Raw genomic sequence first — 15407 nt, forward strand, 5'->3', positions numbered from 1 at the left:
AACCCTTCTTTCTAATATTTTTGTACACAAATTTTAAAATATTAAATGAAAGTCACATACTGTTTGAAAAAAATCAAAAGAACAAATAATTCTCAACATATTATTTGGAGAACAATGGCCAGAAACTTGTTGCTGTTGCGGCAAGTTGGAGAAAGAGTCATCAAGAATAGAACATGTGTCAATGATGGTTTTGTTGTATCACGTGACTAACAGGCTTACATGTGCTCTCTGTTTGATGAATCTGGCTTTGTCAGAAACCTTTGAGTTTCAATGGATTATGGTAGGTACAATCCAAATATGAAATGTTTAAACATTGATTCAGGTAATATACCTTTATATATAACATGCCTTGTTCATCAAAAACAAAATAAGTTTAATCTGAATCCTTGGAACAGTCAGTAATATGATATAGTGACTGGAGGGCAGGATGAAACCACTGCTTGGTTAAGAAACACCATTACGACAGGCAGAAGACCATTACGACAGGTTTATAGGGGTGAGTTGAAACAACAAGTGCAGAATACCTATAACGTACTTGCATGACATCAATAAATAATGATTACACTATGGAACCAGTAGTAAAGAGTTTCTGTATAAAAGTTGGCACCTTTTCACAGTTGGGCCAAATTTGGTCTTTTAGTACCTAGTCCTCTCATATTTTGATTTCAAGTTGAAGTTCCATGTGTATAGCATGGTCTTATGACTCTATTGTCATAAACAATGTGACAGAAAGAAGCAAAACCAACATGTTTGAGTAAAATTCAACAAATAATTTATTTCCCTAGAATACAAAGCAAAAATTCAAAAGACACAGTATATGTTTTTATTGGGGGGGGTAAAGCTAATTTTAATTATGCAATACTTACCCATGGTCATTCTTTAGCTTTGTTTTTCATGCCAAGCTGCACAACGAATTTTCCTTATTACTGACAATTCTTCACTCCAAGGGAAGATGTATGCACATCAAATGGACAGTATGTATTTTTCGGCATGAAAAAGAAAGCTAAATAATAGCCATAGGTAAGCTATTGCTCCTATTAAATGTGAATTAAATCCCAAATAATCCTATATATTCTATCAAAAGCCCAAAAGTATAAAACTCTAATAATCTTAAATGTGCTGATGTACCAATAGTTTCATCGCAATGACATAATCCAGAATGTCTTTGTATGAATTTAATCCCAAAGTACAAAAGTCAATGAACACTTTGGAATTCCAAAGAATAATTTTAATAAATAATTCCTCTCAAATTATATGTGAACACAACTAAAAAGTCTGATCACTGATTCCCAAAGACTGATACCAAACAGGAATGAAGACTCTGCTTACAAAACCTGTGTATACTATTTCACTTGACATAAGACACAACAGAATTTAACCCAAGACTTAAAACAGAAGTAAACATTAACTCAAATATAAGTAAACGTCTTTAAATTTTTTTACAAAAGTCAGGTACACCAAATCTCTACCCTCAATCATGGACAAAGGTCAAGCACACAGTATAAGTTAAATATACATAACAATAGAAATAAAGAAAGTAGGGTTACAGTAAATTATGACAAACAACATTTCAACTACTTACTATTTCTTTGTAAACATCCCAGTCCTTGTCATCCTGCCCAAAAGTGTCGTCTTTCTTGGTGTCTTCAATGAAAGAAAATTTAGCAATTTTAGTAAAAGAGAATTTTTGGAATTTTTTAAACAATTCTACCTACATGTATATGGTGATTTTTATATAGGAGCAATCTAATCATATACCTATGGTAAGCTAATATGTATGTAGATCAATTTGTCCCATATAGGATTAAAGATATCCAACTATGATCGCATTAAATGTTCCATGAAGAACTGAAGGAAACCAATCAGAGGTTATGTGGAACAATAAAACACAGGTAAACTGCAACTACAATGACACTGATGAAATTGTGTGTGAATTGTTCACCTTAAAGTTTAATCCTTTACCTCTCAAGAAATCTATACTGATGTCCAACATTTAACTCAATAGCACTGCTTGAAAAAGACCCATTTCCTGAGAAATTAATTAATATTTTTAATGTAAGCATTTAGATTTATAAATAAAACTTACACATCATACTGAATACATGTGACACAAAATAACAATGTCAGATATATTCCTTGTAATCATGGTATCAGAATGATTACAAGTTTATGTTCTTCTAATGACTCTTACAACTAACATCACCTCGATTTTGATTAATTAAACCATGCAAAATAACATGTAGTTGAAATAAGGAGAGTAAAATCCAAAGAAAGAAAGAGGTAATAAGATAAAAAGGTCACATAACTTATGGAAAACATTATTTGTCTATGCAACTTGCAGAGTCTGTAATTAGTCTATGGATATAAATGGAAATTGCCCATATAAAAAAAATATGTTGCTGATAAAGCTTTATACCAAAGAAAATAAAAAAATAAATAACATAAAACAAAAAACCTAAAGGATTTATTTCTGTCAAAAGATATTATGAGCACTGGTTACAATGGTAACCAATTCAACTGATACATCTATGTGAATATTTACACAGAAAAATAAAATTTTAGTTTACATCCTCAATTATAAAATGCAATGCAAACATTTTCATCTAGGAGTCCTCCAAGCAATATAAATGTACAACTCTTTTATGCTGTTATTATTATATTTTTTAGGGATCTGGTACCTGATATATAAAAGAAATAAGGACCAAAGAAATTTGCATGATATATGCCAACAAAAGAAAAAGGAAATGCTTGAATCAACCTTGATCTATCATATCATAAAAGTCTTGATTTTTTAATAAGATAAAAGCATGTAGACCAAGAGTCAACTTTGGCAAGGATTTTTTGCTTTATATTTCCATTACAAACACCTGGATTCATAAGTTTTGCAGTTTCAGTGGGTTTTTCCTCCATTTTTCCTGAAAAGAGGCACTATCAACCACCTAGGTCAAATCTACCCTTTTCACATTCAAAGGGCACTACTTGTTATCTAATATGATCTTACTTGCATGCTTTTTGTGTGACCACAATTATGAATATTTGCTATCAATTACTGCAATAATTTTATACTTTTATCTCTGGCTGATATTAAATTGTTTTTAAAATTATTTTCACATTTTCTACAGTCATATAAAGTTCTGTACAAACTGTAACTGATACAACATAGTGCCTACACAACACTTTATTAATGGTGTTTTCTCTAATTATAACACTGAAATCTTACTTTTCATCATGAACCAGTCATTTTAAAGCCCAAGTTTCTTTGGAATCATTCAGTGTGATTACAAAATTTGTTTGGTACATTCATTATGCTTGATTGACAGAACCATCACTCCTGGTAAAAGTATCAAATACTGAGGTAATGTCCCCAGTGTCTTCATCATTAACTGCAATTCAGTCATTTTCTCCAGCTTCTGAATACCTAGTATTTGTGTCAGACCCTCACTCATCATCATCATCAATGACTTGAGTAATCAGCATGAAAAAGGAAGACATTCTAATTCATTATGAGTCAATCTCTCACAGAGCAAAGTATTAGATAATCATCATTGATAAGAAACAACATTAGTCTGAGTGATAATAATATAGATAATAATATAGTAAAGAATATCTAGAACCATCTGGGGACACTGCTTTAGTCCAAATAATCATTCATTTGAATTTTAGTAAAAAAAATAGGACAGTGAACAGAATATCTTGATTAAATGGGTCTTATTATATATATATATATATATATATATATATATATATATATATATATATATATATATATATATATATATCAGTAATTAGGTTGATTGTAATATGTTAATGACATTTCAGATGATTTAAGAGCAGGAAAAAAAAAAAACAATAAAAATATTAAGATACTTGAGTTCAATACTTCACACCTATTGGATACCAACTTGGGTCATCCATGTTGGAATAATAACATAGGTATGATAAACAGTCATGTTTTATGTGATCTTATGAACAAAAGTGTTAAAGGGCTTTGATCAAGGTAAACTCAGTTAACATGGATTCTCCTCACACCTGTGCCAGTAGGTGAAAAACTTTAATCACCTAATAAGTTACCACTGATGAAAAGTTAGTTGCATACCTTTGATCTGACCATTTGGAGTCTTTAATTGAACTTGATCAGCCGAGTATTTCTGTGTGACAAATTACATACTATCATAGTGTCACTCACTTTATAACAAATTACCTACTGTCATAGTGTCACTCACTTTATAACAAATTACATACTGTCATAGTGGCACTCACTTTATGACAACAGGGTATAAGAATAAACTTTTTCTCTTTGTATCTCCCTCCCTACCACTCTCCTAATAAACACAAGTCATTGTAAAGGAAATCATGGGACAATATGCAACTGAAATTAAGTAATGCTCATTAAGATGCATCCTCCAGCCAAGTTTCATGACCCAAAACAGGATATGGTCATGAGATAAAGGTAAATATATAACATAAACCAGTAAAATGTGAAATGTAGGTCATGGTGACCTTTTCTTCTTTGGGTGTGGTACTAGAAGAGATGTATATAATCATCTAGTTTAATGATTCAAATTTTTTTAACCAAAGTGTGAAATATTGGATACAGTGATCTACTTTAATGATGAGGGTGTACTATTCATCTTTCTCCAAGTTCCAAAATTCCCAGCATAACTTCTAGTGTGTAGGAAGTAAAACAAAAACCTACTGGTATGTGGTCTTGTGATAAATTCAAAAACTCAACATAAGCCAGTAAAATGTGAAATGTAGTCCACAGTAACCTTCTTTTGTTCAAAGGATGTTGTACTAACAGAGATTTTGATGATTTTAACAGGAATTGTGCTAGAGACTGAACATAAGTCAGTGATGCATGAAACATATGGGTTATGGTGACCTGTTTTGTGATGAGGTTGAAGTTTCACAATTCCAAATAATAACAGTATTTATACAGTGTAAAAGACCATGAGAGAAAGCAAAAACTTAGCCAAGAATGTAAAACTAATGTACAAAGTTAGCCCTTCCCCAGGATACATGTGCTTTGCAAGCCACTCCAAACTGTTCCCATGACCTAGGAAGAAAGAATGCTTGAGAATCATTGAGGCTGTATATATGTGTATGTTTTTATAGGTAGGGTAGTATAAAGTAAAACCTGAGAATTGAGATTAATCTAGAACATATGGACACATACACAGATGCCAAACTACATCAATTTTCTTCCATGACAAAAATAAAATGAATAGCAATGTTTTCATGGTATAGTGTCCTCTATTTCTGTCCTACATCTAAATGAATAGCAATGTTTTCATGGTATAGTGTCCTCATTTGTCTGTCCTACATCTAAATGAATAGCAACATTTTCATGGTATAGTGTCCTCGTTCATCTGTCCTACATCTAAATGAATAGCAATGTTTTCATGGTATAGTGTCCTCTATTGTCTGTCCTACATCTAAATGAATAGCAATGTTTTCATGGTATAGTGTCCTCGTTCATCTGTCCTACATCTAAATGAATAGCAATGTTTTCATGGTATAGTGTCCTCTATTGTCTGTCCTACATCTAAATGAATAGCAATGTTTTTATGGTATAGTGTCCTCTATTGTCTGTCCTACATCTAAATGAATAGCAATGTTTTCATGGTATAGTGTCCTCATTTGTCTGTCCTACATCAAAATGAAAAGCAACGTTTTAATGGTATAGTGTCCTCTATTGTCTGTCCTACATCTAAATGAATAGCAATGTTTTCATGGTATAGTGTCCTCTATTGTCTGTCCTACATCTAAATGAATAGCAGTGTTTTTATGGTATAGTGTCCTCGTTTGTCTGTCCTACATCTAAATGAATAGCAATGTTTTCATGGTATAGTGTCCTCATTTTTCTGTCCTACATCAAAATGAAAAGCAACGTTTTTATGGTATAGTGTCCTCTATTGTCTGTCCTACATCTAAATGAATAGCAATGTTTTCATGGTATAGTGTCCTCTATTGTCTGTCCTACATCTAAATGAATAGCAATGTTTTCATGGTATAGTGTCCTCTATTGTCTGTCCTACATCTAAATGAATAACAATGTTTTCATGGTATAGTATCCTCTATTGTCTGTCCTACATCTAAATGAATAGCAATGTTTTATTTTATGATATAGTGTCCTCATTCATCTGTCCTACATCTAAATGAATAGCAATGTTTTCATGGTATAGTGTCCTCATTCATCTGTCCTACATCTAAATGAATAGCAATGTTTTTATGGTATAGTGTCCTCATTCGTCTGTCCTACATCCAAATGAACAGCAATGTTTTATTTTATGGTATAGTGTCCTCTATTGTCTGTCCTACATCTAAATGAACAGCAATGTTTTATGGTATAGTGTCCTCATTTGTCTGTCCTACATCTAAATGAATAGCAATGTTTTTATGGTATAGTGTCCTCATTCGTCTGTCCTACATCCAAATGAACAGCAATGTTTTATTTTATGGTCTAGTGTCCTCGTTTGTCTGTCCTACATCTAAATGAACAGCAATGTTTTCATGGTATAGTGTCCTCATTTGTCTGTCCTACATCTAAATGAACAGCAATGTTTTATGGTATAGTGTCCTCTATTGTCTGTCCTACATCTAAATGAACAGCAATGTTTTATGGTATAGTGTCCTCATTTGTCTGTCCTACATCTAAATGAACAGCAATGTTTTTATGGTATAGTGTCCTCATTTGTCTGTCCTACATCTAAATGAATGGCAATGTTTTTTTATGGTGTTGTGGCTGAGGGGCTGTAAAATTTGTCTCCTTAGTGGCTTGTTTGTGTATTTCATTGATCTGGCCATTAAAAAGTAGATTAGAGGATAATGGGTGAGATTGTAGCCTGGTCTAATGATGATCCCAAAGAAAGGTGGAGAGTAGTGCATCTCATTCTGTTGTGATGGTATTATCGTATATGTTGGGACACTGTATTTGTTGGGATACCACAAAATTAATTTTGAAAGTAATTTTCTTATGCACTGTATTTTCTGGACACATTGTTTTCTCAAGTCGTAAGTTGTGGAACACCTTTTAAATCATTTGAAAATTAAGTGTTGGAAAATGTACTCTTTGATCCACTGCAGCATCATCTCATCAACACAACCCTTCTCCCGCACATGTGCGATCCATTCTTTTGGTGCATGAATATTTATTTTAGCTTTCTCATACCATGAAAAATTATTGTTAGAAGGAACACATCACCTAAAACAGAAACTGAAAGGACTAAAGTAAGATTTTTTCGAATCTGCACCAGTCATGCTAATTCTCACACTTTTGACCCCCATCTTATCGTGAGTCTGTCCAGGAATGAGATCAAAGTACACTAGAATTTCATCCATGTTGATAATCGTATTGTCTGCAAAATCATCTGCTTCTCTTCTGGCCTTCACAAATTCATCAAATGATTTTATTTTCTCCAAATCTTCTGGCAAAAACTGCATACATATTTAAACTATTCAATAATTTTGTCACACATCATTATGTGTCTGAATACACGTATATGTGCCAATGAGTTGTTCTCTCAAAAAAGTAAAATACTGTAAAAACCCACATTAACGCGACCCCGATATAAACGCGATCCAATTTTGTGGACCCAAATTATCGTGTTATATAGCAGGGTTCCACTGTATTTCACAACATTCCATCAGGCAATGATACCAAATGTGTATCTGAGGACATCAGGCTATGATACCAAATGTGTGTCTGAGGACATTGTGATATGATACCAAATGTGTGTACTGCTCCGGTGGCCTAGTGGTTAGAGCGTCCGCCTCGGATGCGGGAGGCTAGGCATCACTATATACTGTCACACTGCAGACATCGTAGTGATATGACTAAAACATTGTTAAAGCTACGTTAAAAATTCATATCACACACACACACACCAGTTGTGTATCTGAGGACATCAGACAATGATACCAAATGTGTATCTGAGGACATCAGGCAATGATACCAAATGTGTATCTGAGGACATCAGGCAATGATACCAAATGTGTATCTGAGGAAACCAAGCAGAGATACCAGATGGGTATCTGCAGCTTAAAAGTTTAAAATATTTAATATTTACAATTAAAATATTTTTTTATACATTACAACTCATCATTACTTAAAGTTTTAGCTCAAAAGCTTTATATACATGGTATTCTGCTTTGCTTCACTTATTATTAAAAAATCTTTCAGTTGCACATTTTGGAAACTAAAAGGTGGATTTAGTCTAAATATAATTTGCCAAATGCGAACCATGCATGACATATACACCAACATGAGATAGTTATGTTTATATATATATATATATATATATATATATATATATATATATATATATATATATTTATTTAAAAATACAAAATGAATCAACTGACTTCCTGCCAACTGAGATATAATCTTCATTCTCTGCTGTGCAGCAAAAGTTTTCCTCTTGGACATGTCTGTCTTACGTTGTTTCCTAGCAGCACGCTGGTCCAGCAGTTTCTGAGAATATAACGCATCTATTAATGCTGATAACAGATTATTTTATTTTTATAAAAAGATAAAACAAATGCAGTCATATATAAAAAATTAGTTTTCAATTTTACTTCATCACTGGAGAAATTGTGGTCAAGATCAAATAGAGCAAATAGTCATTTGCTATAAGGGTATTCAAGATCAAAATGAAGGGCAAATATTATTTTGCTATAAGGGTATTCAAGATCAAAATGTAGGGCAAATAGTCATTTGCTATAAGGGTATTCAAGATCAAAATGAAGGGCAAATATTATTTTGCTATAAGGGTATTCAAGATCAAAATGAAGGGCAAACAGTCATTTGCTATAAGGGTATTCAAGATCAAAATGAAGGGCAAATATTATTTTGCTATAAGGGTATTCAAGATCAAAATGAAGGGCAAATTGTCATGTGCTATAAGTGTATTCAAGATCAAAATGAAGGGCAAATAGTCATTTGCTATAAGTGTATTCAAGATCAAAATGAAGGGCAAATAGTCATTTCCTATTAGGGTATTCAAAATCAAAATAAAGGGCAAATAGTCATTTGCTATAAGAGCATTCAAGATCAAAATGAAGGGCAAAAAGTCATTTGCTATAAGGGTATTCAAGATCAAAATGAAGGGCAAATAGTCATTTGCTATAAGGGTATTCAAGATCAAAATGTAGGGCAAACAGTAATTTCCTATTAGGGTAACCATGATCCAATGGGACATAAACCAGAATGTTATCAATGATTACAGAGCTCACATCTACATCACAGCTTTTAATACACTGCAGCAGCTACTATAAACATTAAATATCCTACAGACAATAAATTTATGTTACAAACAGTGATCTTAACATGAAAATGTTGTTCGTTGTGATAGGACATTCATATATTAAAAAAGATTTTTCGTTTATATGATATTAAAGTACAGCTACTATAGGTACTATAATAAGCCAATAAAATACCCATGTGAGTAAAGCATACAATGTGTGTCATAGTGACCTTCCTTGTTGACTGTAAGGGTATAGTTGTTTTTGTTGTTTTGGGGTTTAACACCATTTCTCAGTGCAAGACAGACTATGTGTGGCCACCAGTATAACTGTTGGAGGAAGAACCTAAGAAAACCCAAGTAAGAACCACTGACCCATGGGAAGCCAGACCTGCCAACCATAAAGTGACCTTCTCAAGCCATGTATTTCTGTAAATTATGCTTTTACTCTGTAAGTCCATATTTTAAGGGTCATTTCTATAAGACTTACAGCAAAATCATATGGGTTGACAGGTCTTGGAAGCTACTGGCAGCTTTCTCACATAACCACATTGTCCAAGCCTGAGGTTCAAAACCAAGTGGACAGAGGTGAGATGGCAGTGATCAGTAAGTGTGAGCACTTTAGACAACATGGCCACCTAGATCCCTTTAGGGGATAGTACTTATATAGATGCATTTAGTTATCAAGTTTCATTATTCTAACATGATCAGGTGCAAGAAATAAACTCTAAATGCAATTTTTTTAAAGTCACTAAAGCACAGAATATAGGTCACAAAATACTATGTAAAGTAGACAATGACAGCGAGGGAGAGATCCAAAACAAAAGTTTTCTGCTGCAAACTGTCTGACATATGTACATCAATCTAAGAAAACAGCTTCTTTAAATAAATTAGTAAGCTCAGAATTAACACTTGTGCATTGTTCACCTCATTAGAAATATACAATAAATCCTTTAAAAGAGAATAAAGGTTTTTCAAAGATTTATACATTCATTTGAAGAACTAAAAGGAAGGCTCATAATCAAATTCCCCCAATGAAAGTAATTTTTCCTATATTTGTTTATCACCATGAGGCAAATGACTAATTCAAACAAGAACTGAAAATCTTAACACAAAAAACATGTTCATAATATGAAAGCATGTTTGTGGAATCACCTGGCGCCTTTGTCTGACCTCCTGTAACCATGCCACAAAGTCAATTTGTCGTTTCCTCTCTAGCTCCCTCTCCTCCTCCAGTTCCTGTGATACAAATATAAATTGACAGTGACGTGTGAAAAGTGATTGAGATAACAGAAGTCATATGCAAGGTAATGGACTCACAATTTGTTAGAAAAGCAGTGTTCAACTATCAGCAATGCACATGAAAATGGACACACAAAAGAAAACTTGCATATACAGACACTTTCACAGTACTGAGCGAGACAGTCATGATGGATACACAAAATAATAAAGCAGTTGATGATATCTGAATGTTTTCCATAATAGACAAATATGTGGTATTAAGGTAACATTATCTTGAGACAACGGATAATTAAAAGAACAGCACTCTTTAAAAAAAATTCCAAGACCTTCTCAGCTGGAAAATCTGTATGGGACATTTCCCAAGGTCTCCATTAGTCACCTGACATGCAGAAAGATGCATCAGGCCTATTTTATATCCCCAAGCCTGCAGTGGGCGGCAAAGGAATGAATACAACTCCAATCTTTATTATAACAATGAATGCAGTCAGCACAAGGGCTGTCATACTAACATGTGTAGATAGAACAATGTTTCTGATTTTTGTTGTTGTTGTTGTTGTTGTGGGGTTTAACGCCATTTTTCAGCACACGATAGGATATACATGGCGGCCAGTATTAATGGTGGAGGAAGAACCCGGGAAAACCCCGGAAAGAACCACCGACCCACGAGAAGCTACTGGCAAGCTTTCTCACATGCCCACATTGGCTGAATCTTAGACTTGAACCGCCGTAGACAGAGGTGAGATGGCAGTGATCCGTGACGAAGAGCGCTTTAGACCACTCTGCCACTCAGGGCCCCAAACTATGTTTCTGAAGGGGTAGAACTAATTCTACTCATGTAATAATTGTTTGTTGCATAGTTTACCTTACCAGGATGGAAATTACCCTCATCCATATAATAAAAATTACATCCTCCCAAAACTGGAAGAACACCAACACAGTCACTTCCCCATGTCACTGAAACATTTTCTCTCTTCAAAAAGTGAAGAGAAGAAAATTATCCACTCATACAGGAAGAGCTAGGATCAATGCATTTTCTATTGCACCAACTGCAAAAGATTCTCCATCTGGCATCATAGACTTTGGCTTTGAATGGAAAGCATCTCCAAGCTTGAACAATGCACTTGGCATCTTTGTTCAAAATCTTGTCCTGTCACAGAGACAAGTCATGCATGAAGGTGAACAATCTATTAGGTGTTGTGCAAAAACAAGTCTCTATGCTGTGACATAATATCCCTCCTCTGAGGTAACATCCTGGACTGGTTAGAAGATCATTTAACCAAATTATTGGGGCAACAATGGGACAATCAAAATGAGCCAGGCAGTGGAGATCCAGACTTTGCTGAATCTTTGTGAACAGTGGGAAGGCATAACAGACAATCTACTAGATGAAGATCTTTGTTACCTGAGGGCTTAGATTCAATGTTGCCTTCCTTAACCAATGTTATCAATACCTCTCTCTCATCTGGAAAATTCCCATCATTTTTCAAAACTGCCATTGTTAAGCCTCTGTTGAAGAAACTGACACTTAACCTGACTGATTTAATGAACATCCAAGCTGTTTCTAACCTCTCAGACATTTAAAAAATCTCAGAAAAATTTGTTCTATTCCATTCTTGTATGTCATCTGAATTAAAATAGTCTTTTAAGCAATGTACAGTCTGCATATTGTACTCGCCATAGTACTGAAACTGTCCTTCTGAGAGTTATTAATGACCTTCTCTTTGCTTTGGATAGTGGAAAGATTACAGTCCTCACCCTCCTTGACTTTTGTTTGTGGCATCTGACATAACAGACCATGATATATTACTTCACCATGTCCAGCAATGTATTGGGTATTCATGATACATCCATACCATGGTTCAAGTCCTACTTAGTAAACAGCACACAAATCGTGTGCATAAATGGAAAACATTCCAGCCCAGTTGATCAATGTTTTGGTGTTCCACAAGGCTCTGTTCTCTGCCCAATTCTCATCATTCTATACACTCAGCACTTTCAAATGTCATAGGTGGACATCCGGTGTCTCAAATATTGTACACTGATGACGCTCAAATATACAAGTTAAAGGTACCTGGACTCCCATTTAAACAGAGATGTTAATCCTTACTGGCTGTAGAGTATGTAATTGGTATAGCTTTAAATAAACCAAAATATCATCTCTCCAATCTGAGGATTGTGGCTTTAGTAAGACTGGTTCTAAATTATTTAAGTAACTGATAAAATCAAAGTTTTCTAGCAAACATGCAGGCCTGATGGGTAAAACATCCACTAACAAAGTACTAGATTGTGAGACCCATTAATTGCAGCTTCAGCATGAAAATGGATAAACCTAACATCATTGTATCACATGAAATGTCATCTGCTTACTCACCTTCCATCAATGTGGCAAACAATATGTTGGCGAGACGACAAGGGAATTCCAAGTGAGAATAAAAGAACACTTGAGGGATATCCATAATCATAAAGATTCTCTAGTATCTAAACATATTAACAAAAATGACCACAACAAAATCTGTAAGTATCAGATGATAGATATTATTAAATCTGATTCAGAATTCTCAAGAAGCACCATTTATCTGAAAGATAGAGAATTGTTATCATACACATACACTACAGCTGGTAGGGATTAACATCTCTGTTTAAATGGGAGTCCAGGTATCTTAACATAATTTATAATATTTCATCCCATGAGAACTCTGACATTCTGACCCCTGAAAGTTTAAAAATTTTGAGGAAACACTTTCCTCTTTTCGCTGCCCTTGCTTTTTATTGATTACATCATAAACCATGACCAACCATGTTACATAACCACTACACACGTGTTTTTTTGTGCAGCATTATTTAAACATTGCCAATCATTGGTTCAAAACAATAAAATTAAACATACTTTATATTAGTATGCTTAGCATTACAAAAACTAACTTTATCTACAATACAGAAAATAAATCTGAATAATAATTCAAAAGTGTTTTCTTGTCATTTCTTTGTTTATACCCCCATTTAAAACAGTCTTCTATAATAATTTTTTATCCACTGTTTTAGCCTAATCCCCACTGCAAGACATTGGTATCATTCAAAATCCAAATGCTGCAATGTCTCACCAATACAATTGTCACATGACCGAACATGTAGCAGTACTGGTTGCACTGGCAACACCTGCAGCAAAGATGGATATAAACCATTCATTGACAAGACAAAAAGTGATTAGCTAAACAAATGAATCAGCCAGATCAATTCTGTCTGATGAGTTACACTAGTAACAAAGCCAGACAGGGACCGGGGGTGACCATACCGCTCGAGTAAATGGGAGGGTAGGCCTCCACATCCATTCAATCATCTTCCTACACTCAAATATACAAATCTAGCAACCAAGCTGAATTTAAGGCCACCATCAAGGTGCAATGAGGTGCATTTCCGATGTGAAGTCATGGATGTTATGTAATAAGATAAAACTGAAGTCATTCTCATCACCATGGACACACTTTCTTATTCACATCCTTAACCTCAAAACATAAATATCATCAGTGCCAGCATTAAATTTACACATTCATTATGAAACCTAGGGGTCACTCTCAACAGTATGCTCTCATTATATCAACATGTAATGAACATATGCAAGGCTGCATATCTGGAGCTGAAATGAATCAGCTCCATTCAGTTTTTTTCAGTTGATGCCACTAAAACACTTGTGTGTTCCTTAGTACTTTAAAGACTGGTCTATTGTAATTCACTTCCATCAGGTTAGTCACGGTATCTACTACAGAAACTTCATAAAATTCAAAATCAGGCTACTCAGATCATCCTTAGAGTATGAACAACTGAGCACACCTCCCCCTGCTCTGTAACCTTCACTGGCTACCTGTTCGAAACAGAATCAAACATAAAATCAGTCCACTATGCTAAATTTTGCTGACTGGCTCCAGTTCAATATACCTATCTGACCTCACCTATGTGCACACTCCATCTAGTAACTTACACTCCTCTTCTGACACTAACATTCTCGTTGTTCCCACTGTTAAAACAAAGTCATATGGACAATGTTTTTTTGCTTACCAAGGCCCCAGCAAGGAACGAATTGCCCATAGATCTTAGACACAAGAACACTGTGTCCTCATTCAAGAGTGCTCTTAAAAACTTGCCTATTTCAACTACAAGGCCATACGTATTAAGACATAATGTTTACCTTCTTAATTATCATCAACATGCATGTTTTTGTTTTATAATTTCATGGTGTTGTTGTATATGTTTTTATGTGTTATCTAATACTGTAAAGGACTTAGAGCTTCTAAAGAGTAGGCACTGTACTGAGTCTACATTATTATTATTATTATTATCTCAATTTTGGCTAAAGGTGTCCACTACCTAGCCCCACTGGCCTGAGATTAGAGGAATGGTAAAAGGGGAGCTTGTTGTTTAGCTTTGATGCAAACAAGTCAACCAAGTGTCTCTTCCATAGTTTGGCAGGTACTCTGCATAAAAAAGGATGCTGGAGGATCTACACCATATTTGTCTTCTTGAATCAATACTCCACCATCACTTGCAGCCATTTTAAATAACTGACAAGTTTGGAGCTGAAAGAAATTAACCTCTAACAAAATGAAACTTGGATTTCTTACTCAACAAATCGGTCAGGGCTTTAGCATTTATGGAATAATTTGATCAAAATTTCTGATAATATCTAAAATTGCATCAGTCACTCTTTACTGAAAGGGACTGGAAGTTCAGATATAGCCTTGACCTTAACTTCTGCAAGTTTAATTTGACCACATCCCACAATATGTCCTACACATGTAACACAAGCATGGCAAAACCCACTTTTACCTAAATTAATTGTCAAATTTGCATCACTGAGTTGATTAAAGAATTTTTTTATGGCTTCCAAATAATCTTTCCTGGTATCACTTTAGAAAATAACATCATCAA

At 34.3% G+C, this 15407-nt stretch overlaps 1 protein-coding gene across 1 annotated transcript in view; it reads right to left on the reverse strand.

Moving 5' to 3' along the window:
* LOC149778454 (actin-related protein 5-like) overlaps window positions 1-15407 on the reverse strand; it is a 101799-nt gene that overhangs the window by 32680 nt on the left and 53712 nt on the right. The window contains exons 13-15 of the mRNA XM_089939292.1: window positions 10398-10481; window positions 8365-8473; window positions 1583-1644 (exon numbers count right to left, since the gene is read on the reverse strand). Coding sequence (XP_089795418.1) covers window positions 1583-1644; window positions 8365-8473; window positions 10398-10481 — 255 coding nt within the window. The remainder of the gene's footprint in view (window positions 1-1582; window positions 1645-8364; window positions 8474-10397; window positions 10482-15407) is intronic.

The sequence above is a fragment of the Sinohyriopsis cumingii genome, chromosome 17 (assembly GCF_028554795.1).
Source record: "Sinohyriopsis cumingii isolate HCF-2022 chromosome 17, ASM2855479v2, whole genome shotgun sequence".
Lineage (NCBI taxonomy): Eukaryota > Metazoa > Mollusca > Bivalvia > Unionida > Unionidae > Sinohyriopsis > Sinohyriopsis cumingii.